Source organism: Pipra filicauda, unplaced genomic scaffold (assembly GCF_003945595.2).
Source record: "Pipra filicauda isolate LSUMZ 115617 unplaced genomic scaffold, ASM394559v2 scaffold267_size1258537_pilon, whole genome shotgun sequence".
Classification (NCBI taxonomy): Eukaryota; Metazoa; Chordata; class Aves; order Passeriformes; family Pipridae; genus Pipra; species Pipra filicauda.
The window spans coordinates 664,816-684,636 of record NW_024104384.1 but is presented as its reverse complement, the minus strand read 5'-3'; the positions used below and the strand labels follow the sequence as shown (position 1 = coordinate 684,636).

Here is a 19,821-nt window from a genome sequence, read left to right as displayed (position 1 = left end):
GTCTTCTTTTTAGGGAAAATAGTATATTGCTTGATGGCAATGATAGAATATCTTCAGAGATAACTCTGGTAAGATGATGATTTCATTTATATACAGATACACAGTGTCTTATAAACTTTTATGAAATACAAATGTGAAGAAAACCAGTAAATTTAGCTTTTAACATCCTCTGTTGGTTGGCCTGCTCCAGGGCTTGCAAAACCTCTGTTAGAGATCTCATCATCTCCCTTCACAGAAACTTGGGGCAGCAGAACAAACTTATACTTATGCATCTCATGTAAGGAATGTTTTGTAATGTAAATAATTGCCTCCTGTTGGCACGTGTGTATTTATAATTCCTCGAGTTCGGAAAGATAACTTTCTGGGGAAAAAAAGTTCCAGAAGCGCTGGAACTGATATAGGCACTGGATTTCCAGTTGCTAAGTAGTAATCAAATTGTTCTGTTGCTTAAATGCAGGATTCAAGTAGCAAGACGTGTGATCTAAATGCAAACACTGACCCCGAGGTGCTGGGGGGTGGCAGCGCCAGCGGTTCCGAGGAAGCTCCGGGTGTCCAAGTGCCGCGTCTGGATCTCAAGAACGTATCCGATGGTGACAAATGGGAAGGTAATTTCCACCCTTTAGCTCACTATATAGTCAGCTAGGAGTGATAAAGAGAACATTTTACAAAGTAGAAGCAGCAGACAACTTGCCTTTTCTTTTGTCCCATCTGAACAACGTGTTCCTCTCCACGGGGTACGATGGGCCGCGGCTGACACAGGTACCATCTCAATTCACAACTATCTGCAGCTTAATTAAGGACCTTAAAAATGTATAAAGAAAGAACAGTCAAAGGAACAACTGAAGAAAGAAAGCAAAAAAACCCAAGTTTCATTCTAGGTGGTTTGGTTTGGTTTTGCTTTTTATTGTTTTTAAAGTGTCTAGTGGTTCCATGACCCTGAGTGTCTCATCCAAATCTTTACAAACACTTTAATTATGTCATGTAGTTAAATTCACACTGTGTTTTGTTTGTCTTTTTTTTTTTTAATGCAAACTACTGAAGTTCTAATGCTAGCTGAATTTGACTTAAAATCACCAAACTGCCAATTTATATTTCAGTTTTTCTGAAATATCTGTTTAAAACATCAGGGATGTCAGATGTTGGTTTTCATGTCATTGGACAACTTGAAACAGCTCTAAATTTTTAAATAAGGGCTAAAGTTGCAGATGAATATTATTTCAGTGCCTCTTCTCCCTCCACTATTTGGATTTTAGGAAAAACAACATATTTGAAACATAGTTTTCTCTCAGACAGGGTTCCTTATGTTTTTGACCTTATTCTTCATGGCCTTCCAGGCTTAGCAAACCCCTGAGCTTGTGACTTTACTGAATTTTGTTGCTCAAATGTCTGGTAATAGCTGGTTAGACTGTTGCTTTACTTAAACAGACCATAAGCCCTTTGTAACCAGAGCAAAACACTCTCATCAATATCTTCTTTTCAAAATACTTCTTTTTATGTGTACCTTATATCCCATTTCCTCTGCCTGGTGTTGATATTTGAAGTCATGGCACCTTGAAAAATACAAGAGATATAATGTGCTAAAATACTCTGAGCTGTCACTGGCAGTGCAGTGGCCACAGTCCACTTGCTTCTGGTCTGAAAAACTTGCAAATGCAATTTGATTAATGCAGTGCAGGTGGACTATGCAGGGACAAGGTTTTGACTTCCAACAGGCTGTTCCAGTGCCAAGCTGCTCTTTAATTATCACAGTCAAGTGTTGGTAAGACACTCCTAACAAAGAATGCACTGAACTTCTGGTGGCAGTGTTTAAAAATATTAGAATTAGTAAAGTGAAGCTGGATGTGTGTCCTCTGACAGTGCAGCTCAGAGCTGTGTGTCAGCACACACAGCTTTGTCCTGAAGCTCAAGTGGTGGTAACTTTATTGATAATTTGTCACTGGTGTTGACTGTTTTCCAAATTAATTGCCTTCATGAATCCATACTGCCCTTATAACCACTTTACAAATGATGAGGTTTGCAACTTCATTAGATTTGTACAGTATTTGCTGCTTGGTGGTTTTGAGCCCCAGCAAACTGCACATTCAGGGAATGTCATGCACAGAGAGGTCGATTTGCAGGCATCCCAAGACACTGAGTCCAGATTTTCATTCTTCTTGCCCAAGTTAATAACTGTCTAAAGTTAAAAAAAAAAAAAAATCATCAAAACCCTGTTTATGTTCTCGGTGTTTTATTTACATTAGTTGCTTTACTTGCACATTACATTTTTTTGCATCCACTATTTGTGCTAATCTGATTTAATACATATTCTCAGAAGGTTTGTGGCTTCCATTTTCATTATTTCCTTAAATCTGTTCATAAAAATTGCTTTGGTTTTACTTTATGACCCCTCCTTTGAAAAGAAAGTAGCATATTATATACATTTATATTATAAGTTTCTTGGTATTAAATCATGATCTTTTGCAAGGTGTTACTTCATTGTAAGATATTTTAACTTTGGCTATTCTTGGGTTCTTTTTAGGATGGTTATTAGGATCTCAGCCTTCCAAGGCACTGCAAGTCCTTGTGGCATTCCACTGAAGTAGAGTGACTTTGTTGGGAAATCTGTAGTAGTCCAAATTTTGTTACAAGATTTGGGTTATTAAAACCCATCTAATAGAAAACTGAACATGAAAATGAACACCAAATGCTTGCTGGTTTAAGGCAAAAATGCAGAGTGGTTAATTTATATTTCTAAGTACTTTTTTCTGCATTTGCCCTGCTTTTTGAAAATCACCACCATCTTTATTATTTGCAAACTCTGGTCAAAAACTTATTTAGATCTTGTCCTTTGTTCACGTGAGGATGCTTGAAACTCTTAATAAACTACCAAAAGTGTTTACTATTCCTGTATCAGTTCTTTATAAACCTTTTCAGTAAAAAATTCCAATTGGCCAAGGACTGAGCATCCTTACCTGCCACGGGAATTCCTTGGAAGCTGAGAGTGCTCAGGGCCTGGCCCGAAAGACGGGATGTTTTTCCCTGGTACTGTATCTTCCTGCTTTACATGTTATGTATAGTTTGTTCTGACTGTGCTGTGTGTTCACTTTAGTATTTTTGCCATTCTTTTTCATTTATTAGCGCCATGCCCTATCACTTTCCCCCTCATTGATTTCAAAACAATGCATCTGCAGAGAGAAGGGGAGGGTAAGTATGGTTCGCCATACGTTCAGTTATCTGCCTTTTGATAGTTTATGGTTTGCTTTCTAACTAACCCTTCACCTGCTGTCCCTTATATCTTGGGAATATTCTGATCTGCAGTTTTTTTTGTCGATTCAAAAAGGTCCCCTTCTTGTATCTTGTGCTGTGCAAACAGGCCAAGATCATGGCTGAAAAATGAGACAAAAAAATCCCAATCATACTTAGTAAATACACGATGGAAAGCAGGTACAAGGGTTATTTTTTTTTTTAAAGATTAATTTGTGGGTTTTATTGTTGTTCTGCACACTCTGAACCCAGTTTTCAAATTTCTGATTTGAACTGGAAAAATATAGACAGCACTTTGAAAGGAGAAAGGGAGGGTGGGATTTTAAATTCTAGTGCTTGGAAGACCATGTCAGCTTTTTGTTAGACAGTAAGAAAACTATGTCAGAGAATTGTAAGGGATGTTAGGGATGAACTTTTCATAGGGATTTGAAAGGATTGATTGTTTTGGAATCTCCTTCCTAAAAAATCACCTTCCACAAATTAAGAAATCTCTTTTTCTCAGTGGTGTCAAGATAGATTTAATCTTAAAACCCCAACAACACTCTTTTTAAAAGACTTAAGCAGATGGGCATTGTACCTAAAGAGGTACTGTCAGGGTTACCTTCTTCAGAACCAAGAGGACAATCTTTCCCAGTACATGCATATGGTATGAAAACCAATTTCCACAGCAAAATGTTGCAATGGACAATAAATACATTCTCCTAATTTTGGATTTCTGATACATAAATTAGGCTCTTTTACACTGTTGAACTGCTCAGAAATGCATACTCCCAAGATACACTTTGAAAAAGGGATCCTAGTGTGCATACTTCATTTCAGTACCTTTTTCTTTCAGTTATATGACAGAATTTGTAGCTTTCTGACGTATTTCAATGTTTTTATTCACTTTGTGTATTGACACCACATCCTCTATAGCATACAAGACTAAGCATTGGGTACTCATTTTTTGTTTCCTTTTGACTCTTGTTTATAATTCTGTTAACAGAAAAGTACCATTTTGTGTCCTTTTTTTATCTTCTAGATCCATTTCCTGCTTTCAAATCTTGGCAGGAAGACAGTGAATCTGGAGAAGCTCAGCTTTCCCCACAGGCTGGAAGGATGACTAATCATCCCTTGGAAGAGGACTGTCATCCCATACTGTCACATCGGAGTTTGGATTTTGGGCAAAGCCAGCGTTTCTTGCACGATCCAGAAACGTTAGATTCTTCATCCAAAGCACTTTCTTTTGTTAGGTGTGTATTTTAATGCAGCCTAGTGGGTTTGGGGGCAGGAGATGTTACTGGCAGGATAAAAAAACCCCAGCAGTTTAAGAACCTCGTGGGTTTTTCATGACGTGAATTAATTGCAGACCAAGGTCAAGCTGAGCATTATGTGGCCATTTGACTGTTCTGCCTGCCCAGGAACTGCCAGAGTGAGTCAGGCCAGAGGTTCATCTGGGGTGGTATCATATCTCTCCAAGTGGCCACTGACAGATGCTGAGGGAAAGAGTATAAAAATAGGGCAGGTTTGCAGGCTTTTCCCTGGCATTTGGTCAGGGCTTCTGACAACCAGCTGTGATGGCACTTCCTGGGCTGAAGGTAGTATTTATAGCCTTTGTTTTCCAGGCTTTACTGGTCTATGATTTTATGTAAGCTCTGGGTTTTTTTCCTTTTCGTTTATGAAAGCAGAGTTGTCACTAAACAAGCTGCAAGTTATTTGTGTGACACTGGGGAGGATGACCCTCCAAAACTGTAACTAACCTGTGACCTGCACTGTCTGCTGCTATTACTGGGAAAGGGAATTTGAGAACACTTCCCATGCTCATTAGGGAAGAAATAATCTCATGAAAGTGGGAAAATCTGGAACAGGAAAGACCAAGTTTAGAGTGTCCAGTTGTCTGTCTGACAGATTTATTGATGCCAAAAATACTTGCCCAAGTTTTCTCCAGTGAGCCACAGAAGAGAATGGACAAGCACTGTTAAAATGATGTAGAGAGTGACCTGCAGGAAAGTGCTGGTGTAACAGCTGTTCTCCTCATTCTGAAGGTGATAAGGATCTACACTAGTAGATTATTAGATTAGTATTGCTAATGTCTTGAACTAGATGTCACTGGCTGTGTTGAGGCATCTTTCAGGCACCTTGTGTAATAAGTGTACTAGAAAATTCTCGTCTCAGTCTTGAAATAAAAAGGCTTTGCAAAAGCAGCAAATGTCAAGGAGCTGAACAAGTGCAAAATATGATATAAAACCAGAACCATATGCTCTACAAATCTATTAGTAAGATTTAAGAAAGTTATCAGTAAGACCAACAGAGGATGTGGATGTTTTTTAGGTAAGTATCTAATAACTTGCCTGAGACAGTCAAGTAAAGCTGTTTAATTACCAAGAATTGTTCAGTGGTAGCTTCTATCCTAGGCTTTATTCTGTGTCCAAGAAGTCTTAAAGAACTGCTGAGTATCTCTCACTTAGGTAAACAGCCCAGCCACCAGAAAGGTGGCAATTAATGGTACATTAGTTTACTACACTTGAATTTCAAATGCTGTTTTTCTGTTACTGAAATTAGAGAGGAAAAAATAACACATCACATCTTGAAGGCAGCAGCTCAAAGAACTTTGAGTAAATGGCTCTGAAAACTTGAAAAGAATGGAGTGTGAACTAGAGGAAAAAAATGAAATTAGTCACCTGTTACTTAAATATAGAAGTTGTTTGCACTCGTTTAATTATTTAAATGACATTTTTTAAAATGTTTTTAATACAGAACACGAAGAGCATCCTTTAGCTCAAAAGATGACAAAAGGGAAGACAAGACACCTTATCAGCTTGTCAAGAAATTACAGAAAAAAATAAAGCAATTTGAGGAACAGTTTGAAAAAGAGAAAAACAGCAAGGTAGGTTACCAGTTCTGTTTTCACTCAGGGTGTAAAGGACTGCATGACAGGGCTAAGTGATTCTTGTAGTCCATCAGTGAATAACTGGGGGCTCACAAGTGAGAAGAATTTTGTTACACACTGCTGTCTGCAAAAGTGAACTGAGCTACAGCAATACTTGAAAATGTGCCATAATGCCAGAGCCAGAGTGACATTTATGCACTGAGACTAAGGAGATTTCAGATGTGGAAAAGCAGAAGTGTCTTACCACTCTGTGGTTCAACTTCTGATATTGCTTCAGTTTTAGTTTCACAAGTGTTTTCCCTTATGTTGGCACTGAGATCTGACCTGATACTGAGTGGCATCTGGTCACATTCACTGTCAAATATTACCAAATCTTGAAAGAAGTATTTATAAACAAGATTTCGTGTATTTGTTCTAAAATGTAGTTTATTTGTATTTTTTCAGCCCTCCTATAGTGATATTGCAGCCAATCCAAAAGTTTTAAAGTGGATGACTGAACTTACCAAATTGAGAAAGCAAATAAAAGGTAAGAGATGCTACAGTTTCTGGTTTTTTACAACTGAAACAGCTAAGTCATTCAGTAAAATTCCACAGGACTCTAAAAAATGTTTCATTTCTACATTCTGAACTATTCAAAAAATCAAATGATTCTTGTGGCTTTAGTTCATTAGGAGACAAACTTTGCCTTGGCAAATTGCTGTGCTCCTGTATTTGCAGTTAAACGAACCGAGAGTGTTACTTCTTTTAAACCTTTGAATTGAGCAATTTTTCTCCTTTCCAGATGCAAAACAGAGGAGCTCAGAAGGAGAATTCATACCTCAACCACGTCCACGAAGTAACACTCTTCCAAAAAGCTTTGGTTCCTCTCTTGACCAAGAGGATGAAGAAAATGAAGATGAGATGCGGGTTGTGCAGAAGGAGAAGAAGCCCACCAAGGAGGCTACACTGGAACTCATCTTGAAAAGATTAAAGGAAAAACGAGTGGAGAGATGTTTGCCAGAAGATATAAAAGTAAGCAGGAGGTTGTGGTTATGGGATAGGTTCTTTCCAAGAGAATAAGAGAGGGAAATAGAGCCCTGTCAGACACTTCAGATAACATTTTATCAGCAAAATGATGCCTCTCTCTAGCAGCCCTTTGCCAGGCCCTAGTATCTCAGGCTCTGTGGGGAAATTATCAAGATGAACCACATTTTCCTTGCTCACTCTTTATCAAAATATTTACAAGTATGTGCTGACAATATTTAGGTGGATGAAGGTGGGATGTGTGGTATTAACTAAGCTAAGTTTAGCTGAGGCATCTGTATAGCTGGTAATGTAGAAAAGCAGTTAAAGTGACTTGTGTTTGATTAAATGTTAATTATTCTTGATAGAAAATGACAAAGGACCATTTGGTAGAAGAGAAAACATCTCTCCAGAAAAGCCTCTTGTATTATGAAAGCCAACATGGACGGCCGGTAATACTTGGTTTTACTTCAAACTCTCTTATTGTATGTGTAGACAACAGTAACTCTTGTGCAGTAGTTAAGACCAGAATTTAATGCTGGTGTGGGGGTTCTTCTTTTTCCTTCTCCAAAACACAAAGGTATCTATTGGCCTCCATGTTGGCATCTGAGGAACTTACTGCATTGACTTCTAAAAAAAGAAAAAAGTATGTATTAATAGGCCCCTTCTTCACAAATCATCAGGTTATCGGAGTTTGCAAAGTGATTGGTGTTATTTGATGCCTTATATGTCTGTGAGGCAAAGAGACATCTTAAAAATAAACAAGATTATCGAATTTCCTGGGAAAAAGCCAGAATTGTTTTTCTGGATTTCACAAAAAAACAGAAAAGGCAGTTCCCACCCCTCTTTCTACAGTTTCATCTTTTTCTTTTTTCCCTTGTCATTTCTGTAGAACCATCATCATTGCCAGGCACACATTTTTCCCTCAATTCTTGGTTCCTTTTTTGCCTCTTTTCCATGGATATTTAAAAACAGGGTTTGCTTCTTCTGAAGCTCCCCTAACTTTTAGGAAGAGTTTAAACCTTTTTCCTGAAAAATGCAAGTGAGAAAAGAGAGAATGAAAAAGCAGCCCCTTTTTCCCATTTATTTGCATAAACCCCATTCCATACACACAGTTTGAGGTAGTTTTTATGTTCCCATTTGGAATGTACGTGGCCTGGCAGGAGAAGCACACTGCTTTGTGTTTGCTTGTCTATTATTTAGTGACTGGTATAATTAATTCTGTGGTTTCTCTGCCTTTAGGTTACTAGAGAAGAAAGACATATTGTGAAGCCACTTTATGACAGATACAGACTTGTAAAACAAATGTTAACTAGAGCAAGCATTACTCCTATTCTTGTGAGTAAAACAAATGCTATTTCTGTTTATTTTCCCACTCCTGAACTGCTAGGCTGCATTTAGAAGAGCCAGTAACAGTGTTCCCTAAAACATCTTTCTTGTGGAAGATATAAGACCATGTTGTCATTGTACTTGAGGCATTTGATTTACTGCTGAGAACAGGGCAGTTCCAAGCTGTCTGTGACCTTGGTGGCTCCTGGGAAGTAAATGGTTCTCGGTGGAACTAAGTGAGCTGTGCTAACTTGCTGTGGCTGAGACATTCCCAAGTCTCTGTGCTAGGTATGGATGCACAGCACATACTGTACTTTTAGTCCTGCCCAGAATAGTAACACCAGTTGCAGTGCAGGTTTCTGTCAGCAGAGGCTTGAGTGACAGGATGGCCATCAGAACCATTTCATTCCTTCATGCTTCCCCAGAGTGAGACGTGTTACCAGCGCCTGCAGCATCTGTACGACATCTGTGCTTTTTCATTGTGTTTTCACTTCATTTCCTCCTGAATTGCAGTGCTCTCTCTTCTTTTCTTTCCTCTCTCTGTGGTCTTGTGAGAGATAAGGAAGAAAAGTTTTCATACTGTGCAAGGAAATTGTTGTAACCTTGTTTATGGTACCTGTAAAACAGCTGGGGAGTGACAGCCAGCTGGCTTTGTTGTGTGTGAGCTCTGAGCAAACCTTGCATCCTGACCCAGACTTGCAGAATACCTGTTTTGATGTTGCCTATTGACCCTTTTGGAAGGAAGGGAACTGCATAGCTGATGTGAGACAATCTCTTTGCATACAGACAGTTCTCTGAGTAGCTGGGCTTACTCAGCAGGAACTTAATCTGCTGTTTACATTGTCACTGACAGTTCTTAGCTCTCCCCTTTAAACCAAGTACATTGAGATAAAGGGATCAGGTCAAGACCTTGCCTTTCTTGCATATACTTCTTTTTTTTTTTGGTGGCTACTTTTAAAGAAAAACATGATTTGCATCACAGTCATATTTAAGTTGAAGGGCTTTTTGAACTCCATAAACACAGGTTGCTCTTAAACACCAATGCATTTCTCAGTAACTGGTGAGTCAGAGGTTTTTGCTGGTGCCCTTGACTGGTTGAGCTTTATCCCACCTCTCACCTCAAAAATCTGACTCTTGAGCTGAGATGCATTTTACATTCTGGGTAGCCCTATGACTATATCATAGTTGTTCTTTTATTTTTTTTGGCTGTGAAATAAAGGGGTGGGTGATAGCCCACCAGAAGAGACCTTGGTAACATGATTCCTAATCTGTGCTGTAGGCAACATCTGTAAAATATTTTTCACAGGCCTTTTGAAACCTGTAAGAGATATGGGGAGCTCTCTCATTTCCAAGGGTTGTTCAGTGGTAGTTCTAGGTAGGTGTATTGAGTGCCAGGTATTTCAAGAATGGATTTTTTTGGTTTATATGACAGTTGATTCCATGAGATATCTCCTATGGTATTGTGGTTCCACAGCACTGAAGGCTGTATGGAAACATCCAGAGAAACAGGAAACTCTTTACCTTTCATGAACTAAAGTCTTGTGACAGGTCATTGTCTGTGTGGCTTTTATGTTCCACCTTTCTCCTGTTCAGAGTCCATCTGTTGGAATTGCTCCTGCTGTCCAGGGATAACAGATGAGCAGAGCAACAGGCAGCTCACAGGGACACCTGCACAGCACAGGGGCACCTGGCTCAGGCTGGACTTCAAAGGATTTTGTCTCTGAGGTGGCAAGAGATATCTCTAATATCACACTTCCAACTGCCAGGCTTCAGAGTGGTCTGGAAAAAGAACCTGGCAGTATTATTCCCAGTGTATGCCTGGCAGGAGATGAAAACCAGCTCTGGCCTTGAGTAACTGAGGTGTGATTTGGGAGGAACAAGAGTAAATATGAAATTCAGAGATGTCACTGTGCTTTATGAATCTTCTACAAAACATGGAGAGAGCAAGTGCTTTTTAAGTCCAAAGAAGAGTATTTTTGCATAGATAATAAGCTTCAAGATTTACTTCTATGTCAAGGATACCTTGGGCATCTGAGCTTTTTGGGTTGTGTGGTTATTTTGTTTGTGCTTTGTAAGTACGTTTGCAGTCTTATTCATCTAAAAGAGGAAATACTTTTAGGTATTGGGTGATTTGAATAAAATTGTGACTTCAAACAGCTTTTGACGTCTAATTGCACGTAATGAAACAAACTTCCATTTTTGCAGGGGTCACCATCAACCAAGAGGCGGGGGCAGATGTTACAGCCCATTATTGAAGGTGAAACTGCCCATTTTTTTGAAGAAATTAAGGTATGTCCAGTGCTCTTTTAAAAAATACTTCCCAGCACTTGTAATAGGAAACTGAAGTACGTCATATTTATGTTGTACTTCTGCTTTGACCTTCAGGAAGAAGAGGAGGAAAGTGATGGTTTGTCTTCAGACCTGAATGATATCTTAAAAACTGCTGCCCAAACCCAGCCCGTTCTAAGCCCAGTTGAAAACTCTGAGTCTGACGTTGAAGATGGTCAAGAGAAGCTGACCCGGGACCTGAGGCTGTCCAGCACCCGAGCTGCTTCCATGTATGGAGGATTTAATTTTAGGAGCTGCAATTATTGTACTGACAGTCATGGTACCAAATCTGTGATGCTGGGTGGAAGGGAGTGACATGTTCAGTGTTTCTCAGGAAATGTTTGGATTGGAAGAGTGTTCTTTGCTCTGACGTGTCTTAAGATCTTTTTGTATTCAGTGAATTGTTTAGTATCTTCTAAACCTTCTTCAGCCTTGAGCTGTGTAGACAGCAGAAAATTTTAGCCCTTTATTAACTGCTGGTTAATAGCAGTTTGATCTCAATATTTCACCATCAGACAGACAGCATGTTCCTTCTGAGCCAGACACATGAATTATTAGTGCAGCTAGCTCAACTGTTTTTGAGGAGTTTAAATTCTATTGTATGGCCAACAGTATTTTTCTTTCTCTTGCAATTTTTAGGCCTGAATTATTGGAGCAACTGTGGAAAGCCAGAGCTGAGAAAAAGAAGCTACGTAAGACATTACGAGAATTTGAAGAGGAGTTTTATCAGCAGAATGGAAGGTTTGTTTAGCACAAAACCAGATGCTGGGCAGCAGCCTCATGATGCAGCCAAGTATTTTTTTTTTTTCTCTATGGGTGTTGCCAAATGGAATCTGATCTGTTTTGATCTTTGCTATGAATAATCTCCTGAAGGAGATAACTTCGTGTATTTTTAACAGTGGAGGAAGCCTGCTCCTGGATTTTGCTTCCTCTGTTGCAGTCTGTAAAGCACAGTAATTAAAATGGGAAAAGTGAGATTTTTCCATTTAAAAATAATTAGCATTTAAAAATACTTAAAAATACTTAAATTTTTATATTAAAAAAACCCTCATCCTTTTTTTTAACATAGGGCAGGTAAATTTGTCTGTTTTTCCCTTGTTCCAGTAGGTCAGTCCTGACAGTGGATATTTGCTTTACCAAAAAGGGTTATATAATTTTTATTCTTCTTTGTATTGCTTAGTTATTTTAGGCTTCTTATTTGAATATATGTTGTCATGAATTGGATTGAATTGCTGCCCAATTTTTGAGGTGTCTCACCTCATGAAGAAAACTAACAACACTCCTAAGAGGTCAGTCACTTGACTGGCAGATGTTCTCACTTAACTATCCTTTCTCCAGTATTTCTCCTAAACTACAAACTCTTGGACCATTGGTCACACAAATTCCAGTAATGTGGCTTCACTGTGCACTTACTGAATTTGGCACTTAACTCCTTTTGACTTCAATGGCAAATAATGAGGTTAATAAGATTATTAGATTAATTCATTATACCCCAGTCTTAAATAAGAATAATTCCCTGCTGTCAATTTGTGGGTCATTCTACATACAATAAAAATGACTTAAATTGTATTTTTCTGTAATCTGTACACAGAATCTGAAATCAAAGCCTTCATGTCCTGTTAATAAAAACCCCAAAAGAGCTTTAGACAACAATTAGCACACAATGCTGCAGCACTCGTGCTGAATAAATGCTGCTGGGTTTTACAATTCACTTTTTTAGGTGATGGCAATGAACTAAAATATATTTTAGTGTCTATTATTGGTAAACAAGCTGCCAAAAGTGTTTTCATTTCATGACAAAAATGCTTTTGTGTCTGCCTTGCTGCAGGATGGAGGGTTTAGTTGAAATTCTGATGTGCTGCTTTTTCCAGGAACGTACAGAAAGAAGATCGGGTCCCAATGCTTGACGAGTACAGGGAGTACAAGAAAATCAAAGCCAAACTGAGGCTGTTGGAAGTCCTTATCAGCAAACAAGATTCTTCAAAATCCATTTAAATGCTATTCCTCCAACCTGTTGAGTAACATGGTGTTTCCATATACTACCCCTGTACTTGTTGGGTGCTTGTGTTCATGTGTCATGCACTGTTGAAAGAATCCAGTTTGTGCACTTTATTGTGGTGCCACTAGGACATGTTTGAAAGGTAAGCAGGTCCTGTCCAGAGAGCAAGTAAGGTTTCTGAGACTGCTCTATCCAACTTTAGCAAACACAGTTTCCATCAAAGTTTTGTATTCCAGATGCATCCATCTTGTTCCAAAACAACCATAGCTTTTTTTTTTTTTTACTTTAGCATTCAAGAACTTTGAGACTTTTGTTATTACCAACTTTTTGCATTATTGAAGAAATTCTTAATTATCATAATGCTACACTGAACTACTCCTCTTGCCTATTTTTTTATTACGGGGGGAGGAAAAAAAAATCAGCAAATTAAAGGTACAGCTCGTATTCCTGGAACACTTAAACAGACTGAAATTCCTTTCAAAGGACTGCTGTGGAACAACTTTAGGTTTTGATATTCTAAATTGCACCTATACACAGTAATAATTAACATCTATGGATTTTGCTCATTAGCGGTCACGTTTCCTCCTTGGTAAAGATGACAGTGGACGAACCAGAAAGTGACCTTTGCTTAGTGGCTTTTAAAACTTGGAAAACTGAAAAGTTCAATCACATGCTGCCTACAGGACTTATGTTACTGGTGTTCCTTTGATCTTTTCTTTTTTTTTTTTTCCTGGTTGTTGTTTATCACCCAGTGGTGACGTAGTGTTTTGGCTGAATTGGATAACGCACCTCCGCTCTCAGAAGATTTGAGGAACACAAAGAACACTTTGGTGTATGGGAAATCTGATGGCACTCACACTGGTGTAGCTCCAGCAGAAAGGAGCTGGCTTAGGACAGTTAAAATCCCACTGTACCTGAAATAAGTATGGTGTCAAGGGCTAAAATCAGTGTAGTTAACATGCACCACAGGCTGAGCGTCGGTCGGGAGTGCAAAGATTACTGCTGTTTATCACGGTTTTCTTTTACAGTTGGAGAATAAAAATAACTTATCTAACCCTTACGATGTAAGCAACACAGTTTATGGGCCTTGCATGATTTAGCTTCAGAGTTGAAACTAAATAATGTTCTGAGTATCACATCTGCTGTGCTGAATGATGATTTAGCTACTGGCTTTACGCTCTGCAGCAGCCACACACGGCCGTTTCCGAGCTGGCAAAATCAAAATGTTCATTTTCAGCTGGTGCTTTCTCAAATTTTATTTTTATTTTTTTTTTCTTCAGTGTATCAGTTTGATTGTGGCCACGTTTTGCATGCACCTCCTCTCAACTGCATGTTTTTATGACTGGCTGGTATCAACATAGCTATGAATTCACTCCGCTTTATGAAAGACCAAAAACGAACTTTCTCACGACGTAAGAAATGGCTCGCATGTAACCTCAGAGACTTGCTGTTCTGTCATGAAGCATATGAAATAGGTTGCAAGTAGGATTTTTAGTGCTCAGATTTCATTTGTGTACTGTAGGATACTCCTTGGTTTGTTTTACTCTGCTTGTAGGCATGTAATTCTGGAATTCAGAAAAAAAAAAGCACTAAAACTATTGAGCACTGGTGGTATGCCTTTTTTCTTTTTCTTTTTTTTTTTTTTTAAACCTGCAAAGTGATCTGGGACCTTAGAGAATTATGAGGTTAAACTAGTCTTGAGACCATTTACCAATTTTATTCAGTTCCATTGTGCAATGTACACTTCAGTTCCTTTTCTATCAGTCTGCAGACACGGGTGTATCCAAACATTGAAACTAATGTGTACTGTATAGTGTTGTACATGAATGTTTGTGTTTTATATACCACATGCAAAATGTCAATATGCACTATTTAAATGTTTTAAATAATATATTCCTCCTTTATAATGCTTAAATCTATATGATTCCAATATTTTTATAAGTGAGTGAGTGATCAGACTGGTTCCAATTCAGAATTAACAGCTGCTTTGTGTTTGTTATGCAGTGTTTGGCTGTTTATTCAGTATAGTAGATAAGCATGGCAACAGTTAATGCTGAGTGTGTTTTGTGCCATCCTTGTTGAGCAATAAATAAATGGTAGAACTAGGCATTTTGTGATATAACAGTTTTACTTTGGTAAAAGCAAAACCTATATATCTATATGGATATATAGATATGAAATATATATAACTAAACCAGATATAATTGCATTGCTATGTCTGGTGCTCATTGTATAGACTTTTATAATAAAAGTACCTTAACCTTTATTGTCATATATCTTTGTTTCTCATCATGCTTTCTCCTCCACTGCCATCTGAACTGGCAGCTGGGCTCGTGGTGCCGTGTGGGCTTCAGCTCCTGCTGGGAATGATGCAGGAGAAACCGGGAGTCTCGCTCCTTCCTGCCCCAGCAGCTGCAGTTTGGGAGTAGATGGGGCTGAGAGCTGAATCAGCCATTACTGGGCTAATTAATGCACCTTCAGCTGAGCATGTTTGATTGTGTCTCTGTATCCATAATGATCTCCCAGCCTTGAAATCAGTATCACAGCAGTTACTGTGATAGCTGTTTGTGGCCAGAAAACACTGACTGCACACGCTGCTGAACACACCAGAGGATGCTTTTCCTCTCAACCAGGCTTTATTTCACAGCAGATTGTTGTGAGTTTGTATATGAGAAGTGTTCAAGGTCCTTCGAACTGACTCTTGTGTTGAATTCTGTGAGAATCCACCTTTCTTCAGCCTCAGGCCTGTCAGGGGATGAAGAACTGAAGGTGAAGACTCTGTGGATGTGTGGCCCTGCAGGTAAATGGGAATAAGGAAATACCAGGAAGTTGAGGGAGTGAGTGAGGGGGAGGAGGTGGAAGCAGCCTTGGGCATGTTCTTTGGACAGAATAACCTGCTCTCTGTTCACATGGCCTTTCTCTGAAAATGAGGGGAAAATACAAACTCTAAGAACATTTGACTTGAAGAATGAACTAGGTTTCTACAGATCTGTTCTACAATCTCCCATTTTTCCTTAATTCTGTTATTATTCAAAGAAATTTTCTGTGATCAGCATGCTAATGTGAAAACAAAATTCCCTCCAATAGTGGTGTGGTGGGAACTGCTGCAAATCTATGTGCATTGAACTAGGAAGGTTTTAATGAGGAAAATAACCATGTTGAACACCACTAGTCAAAATGGGGGAGAAGCATGTTTTTGAGGGTGCAAAAAGCTCAGTGATACTGGGACAAATCTTTTTTTTTCTGAAGAACCAGTTCTGAGATGGTGCAAATCTAAAGTATTCCAAGCTTGACCTCTTCAAACAGGTTTGCCTGAGCCACTTGGTTAACACAGGGCATGGAGCTTGCAGGGAAAAGCCAGGCAAGGCTGTAAGGAGGGCAGGAGAGGTTAAGGGGTGTCTGAAAGTTCTTTTGGGAAGTTCTGGGTGAGTAACTGTCTAAAGATTTTGAGGCTCCTGGTAGGAGAGGGGCTGCCAGGAGGAGGAAAGGTTGGACATGCCCGAGGTGCCACACACCTGCTTTCCGGGCTCTCAGGCTGTTGAGTAATCAAGATAAACATGTCATCGGTGACCTGTTTTCTGGGACAAGTGTCCTGGGGTACTGCATGGCAACCAGACCCCTTTGGAAGTGAAGGGAAGAAGGGTTTTATTTTAAACCAGTCCCTTGAGAAGAGAGTGGGTGGCTTGGCTCGGCTTGGCCAGGAGACCAAAGTACAATATCAGTGAACCCTGACAGGGGTACCCTGTGCTGCTGGGCTGGAGAAATCCTCCTGGATCCCTGGAATGCCTGTCTGCTCTCTTCTCTGTGACTCTGCTCCTCCACAATGGCATTTGGCACAAGGAGACCAGACACTGTGTAGTAGTGTGATAGTGCTTTGCAGGACCAGGGCTTTAAAACAGAACTTGTAGGACTTATCTAGGATTTAGGATGCCCTGGGGGCTGGGGATGGTGTGTCATGCACAAACGAGCTGTGCAGCAGCAGAACTCCCCCGGGGCAGGGACTGTGGGTGCAGGGAGTGCTGCATCCCAGTGCTGAACCCCGGGTCTTCTCATAGCACCTTGTCCCTCGGGCAACGGGTGTGGATGGATTTAGGAACGAAAGGGATGTTCTGGGAATTCCGGCCGGCTCAAGGGTGAAGCGAAGCGCCCTCTGGTGCCTCCACCTGGGACTGCCTGGTCCAAGGAAAAGAGATTTGGGATTTTTCCCGAAAGCATGATTTCATTCTTGTTTTCTCTGAAGGTAACAGGTGTCTGGGACGGGAATTGTGGAGAAATAAGCGTTAACCTTGGCAGCTGATGCACCACCGAAGGAAGCAGTCAGGGAAAGTGAGGGCTGTGTGGGACTGTGTGTGGATGGAGGGATCACTGGCTAAGGAGAGGAGGGTTTGGAGCACGCCCAGGATGCTGCCAGTGCTTGGGATCTGCTGTCCTGGTCACACAGCTGTGTCTCACAGCAGCCCCAAAACAAGGTAGAGGAAGAAATGTCATCCAGGCATTTGCAGGGCTGGGCAGTTCTGAGAGTAAAAGCAGCACCTGAAATGTTCAGAGAAAAGACAGAGAACCAACAGTGTTTTATACCTTTATTAACAGTCCTGCTGTTCTTATCCAGAAATAGAAAAAAAACCAGGGAGGGAGGACTTTGGTTTTGTTTAACCTGTGTGAACAGTCTCTGTTACCAGCTGAGCTCACACATTTTGCTGTGCCCTCCTGCCTGAAGCATCCTTCACCTCGTGAATGCTTTTCAGCATTTCCCTGAGCTTTGTTTTAGTGATGTTTGTTCCCCAATGGACCTGTGAGCCTGGAGAGCCCAGAACACACAAACACAGCCACGAAGCCTTGAGGTGGCACTGCCCTCAAACTTGCATTTGCAAACTTCCTCTGCTCATCCATCAGCTGCCAAGGGTCTGAGTCCTGAAATGCTTCACAAGCACAGGGTCTTACAGTCTCTGTCCCCCTCCCTGGGCAGCCACAAGATGTGCTGAAAGAGTGACAATATTTTAAATTATTGTCCCACCTCACTCTTGAATAATTTTCCTTACAAGTCCCTCTACTAAATTCTTCCCTCCCTGAGGGCAGCTGTTGTCAGCTGGTATAAAAGCACCTAAAATATCTTAAAATCACTGACTTTGTGTAGATCTTCTGCCTCTCAGGTTGTCACTGGTGAGGGTTTCACCTACGGCTGCAGCTGCCTGGGAGTGGGAAGATCATCTGCAAGAGCAGACTCCCACACACTTTCTGCTGGAATTTCTGCAGTGGAGATGTAGCTCTGAGCTGTGACTGAGTTCTTTCCCTTCCTGTAGCTTTGATAACTCCAAAGGGCTCTATTGAACACCAGAGAGGTTAAAAAAAGAAAAAAAGGATAAAAAACCCCAGACAAAGCCAGCACAGCTGACTGGGACACCAGGAGCACAATCTCTCCTGCAGGAAAAGAGATGGGCAGCTCTGCGGAGAAAAGTGTTCTCCATCTGATTAAAATGTGGATTTTCCTTTTGGCCCTTGGAAAAGGTCAGGGTACAGAAATACACATTTCTTTTCAGAGCCAAGAGGGATGGCAGGCATTGTTGTGCAGTGGTGTTTACAGCCAGCCTGGGGGCTTTCCCCTTTCTTCTTGTAGAAGTAATTTTGTAAAAAATACGTTGTAGAAGTACTTGCACAGACTTACCCTGGCTATAGAACTACCAGAGGCTGCTGAAAAACTTTTTGTAAAGCAAGGAGAAGCTGCAGTAATCTTTCTTCTTGCTGCAGATGCAGCCTGTGACCCAATAGATTGCTGTGAAACTCGTTTGTTTTTCATACATCTGTTTCTGTTTAACATTTGGGCAAATGCCCAGCTCACAACTTTATACCATTGCTAAAACTCACTGGTCTCACTCTGCTGTTCAGTGTGTGATCTGGGCCTGAGCAAGCTCCCATTTGACTTTTGGGGCATAATTAGTGATTTTTCTTTATTTATAAGTCTAGCTTTTATTATTGCTATGGTGTTAAAAATAGTATCCTGTGGAGAAATAGCTTTTGTAAGTAACAGTGGGGACAACTGTGACTCCTTTTGTATTCTGCAACTTCTAAAATACAGTCAGCAGTTTCTAAGAACATAGGAAAGAATAAAACCCACCTTTTCTTTAGCACTGTCTCCACTGGTTTGGCCCCAAGAGCACCTGGTTAGGAACAAAGGTAGACTCTAATTTTAGAGAAGTTTTCACTCTCTGTCCAGAGATCAGCAGATCTATTTATAAGTAAGAATGCCATTAAATTTGGTGTCCTTTCATGGAGCCACTCTGAATCAAGTTCAGACACATTCTGCCTTCCTCTGCTGTTAAAAAATTTTCATAACTTCTGGCTACAAAATTGTGCCTGGCTACAACTATTACAGCCAGGCTGCCTGTATAGGTCATACCTGCCTAATACTGGGTCTAGGATAAGGCTGAGTTTGAGGAGGCTGTTTGGCCAGGGTGGTTTCCCAGCTGTTCCAATGGAAACAGCTGCCCACAGGCAAGATTTTTTTTTTTTTTTAAGATGAGCTTGGAATTTGTGTGACCCGTGTTTATGAGGAGGAGGTAATTTTAAACTCTTCTGGAATCTTATAAACAGGATTCTCCCTTTTAGCTTCACCTTTGCAACTCACCCATGAAAAGGTAAAAGTGAGCATTTATGCTGTGCTTGAGAAACACTGTGATTCCTGAGTACAAAGGAAGGGAACACAAGCCAATGCTTTTATTTGAGGAAAGATGATGTTGACAGCATGTTCACAACATGTTGTTGTAAAGGATTTGCTAGGATGCAAGGAAATAGAAGTCTGGATAGACCTGGGCATCAGCCAGCAGCTCTTCTTTAGCAGGGACACTTTTCCAGTGCAGATGTTGGAGGCAAGGATGGATCCTGAAGGAAAGCAGAAGCCAGTGAAATTCCAGTGCAGCTCCCTGCCCTCTCTTCAGGCTGTCATTTCACACAGAAAAGACTAGATTGACTTCAGAGATTCTTGCTTAGATTTGAAGAACCTGAGCTTTTTAGGTGTTTTGCCATAACGTGTACATACAAGATTTGTTGGCCAATC

The 19,821-nt window shown here is 40.3% G+C and overlaps 1 protein-coding gene across 5 annotated transcripts in view; it reads left to right on the top strand.

The window, feature by feature from the left end:
• The window catches only part of FAM13B (family with sequence similarity 13 member B), a 46,298-nt gene extending 31,254 nt beyond the window's left edge, over positions 1-15,044 (top strand). For 3 of the 5 annotated variants that reach the window (XM_027736030.2, XM_027736009.2, XM_027736020.2), the window contains exons 13-25: positions 14-68; positions 458-605; positions 3,118-3,183; positions 4,265-4,475; positions 5,980-6,109; positions 6,557-6,638; positions 6,894-7,123; positions 7,483-7,566; positions 8,357-8,452; positions 10,649-10,732; positions 10,829-11,001; positions 11,411-11,512; positions 12,643-15,044. In XM_027736030.2, the coding sequence (XP_027591831.1) occupies positions 14-68; positions 458-605; positions 3,118-3,183; positions 4,265-4,475; positions 5,980-6,109; positions 6,557-6,638; positions 6,894-7,123; positions 7,483-7,566; positions 8,357-8,452; positions 10,649-10,732; positions 10,829-11,001; positions 11,411-11,512; positions 12,643-12,766 (1,585 nt within the window). In that variant the 3' untranslated portion in view covers positions 12,767-15,044. The remainder of the gene's footprint in view (positions 1-13; positions 69-457; positions 606-3,117; positions 3,184-4,264; positions 4,476-5,979; positions 6,110-6,556; positions 6,639-6,893; positions 7,124-7,482; positions 7,567-8,356; positions 8,453-10,648; positions 10,733-10,828; positions 11,002-11,410; positions 11,513-12,642) is intronic. The other 2 variants (XM_027736055.2, XM_027736035.2) reach the window with 2 other exon arrangements.
• The last annotated feature ends 4,777 nt before the right edge of the window (positions 15,045-19,821 follow it).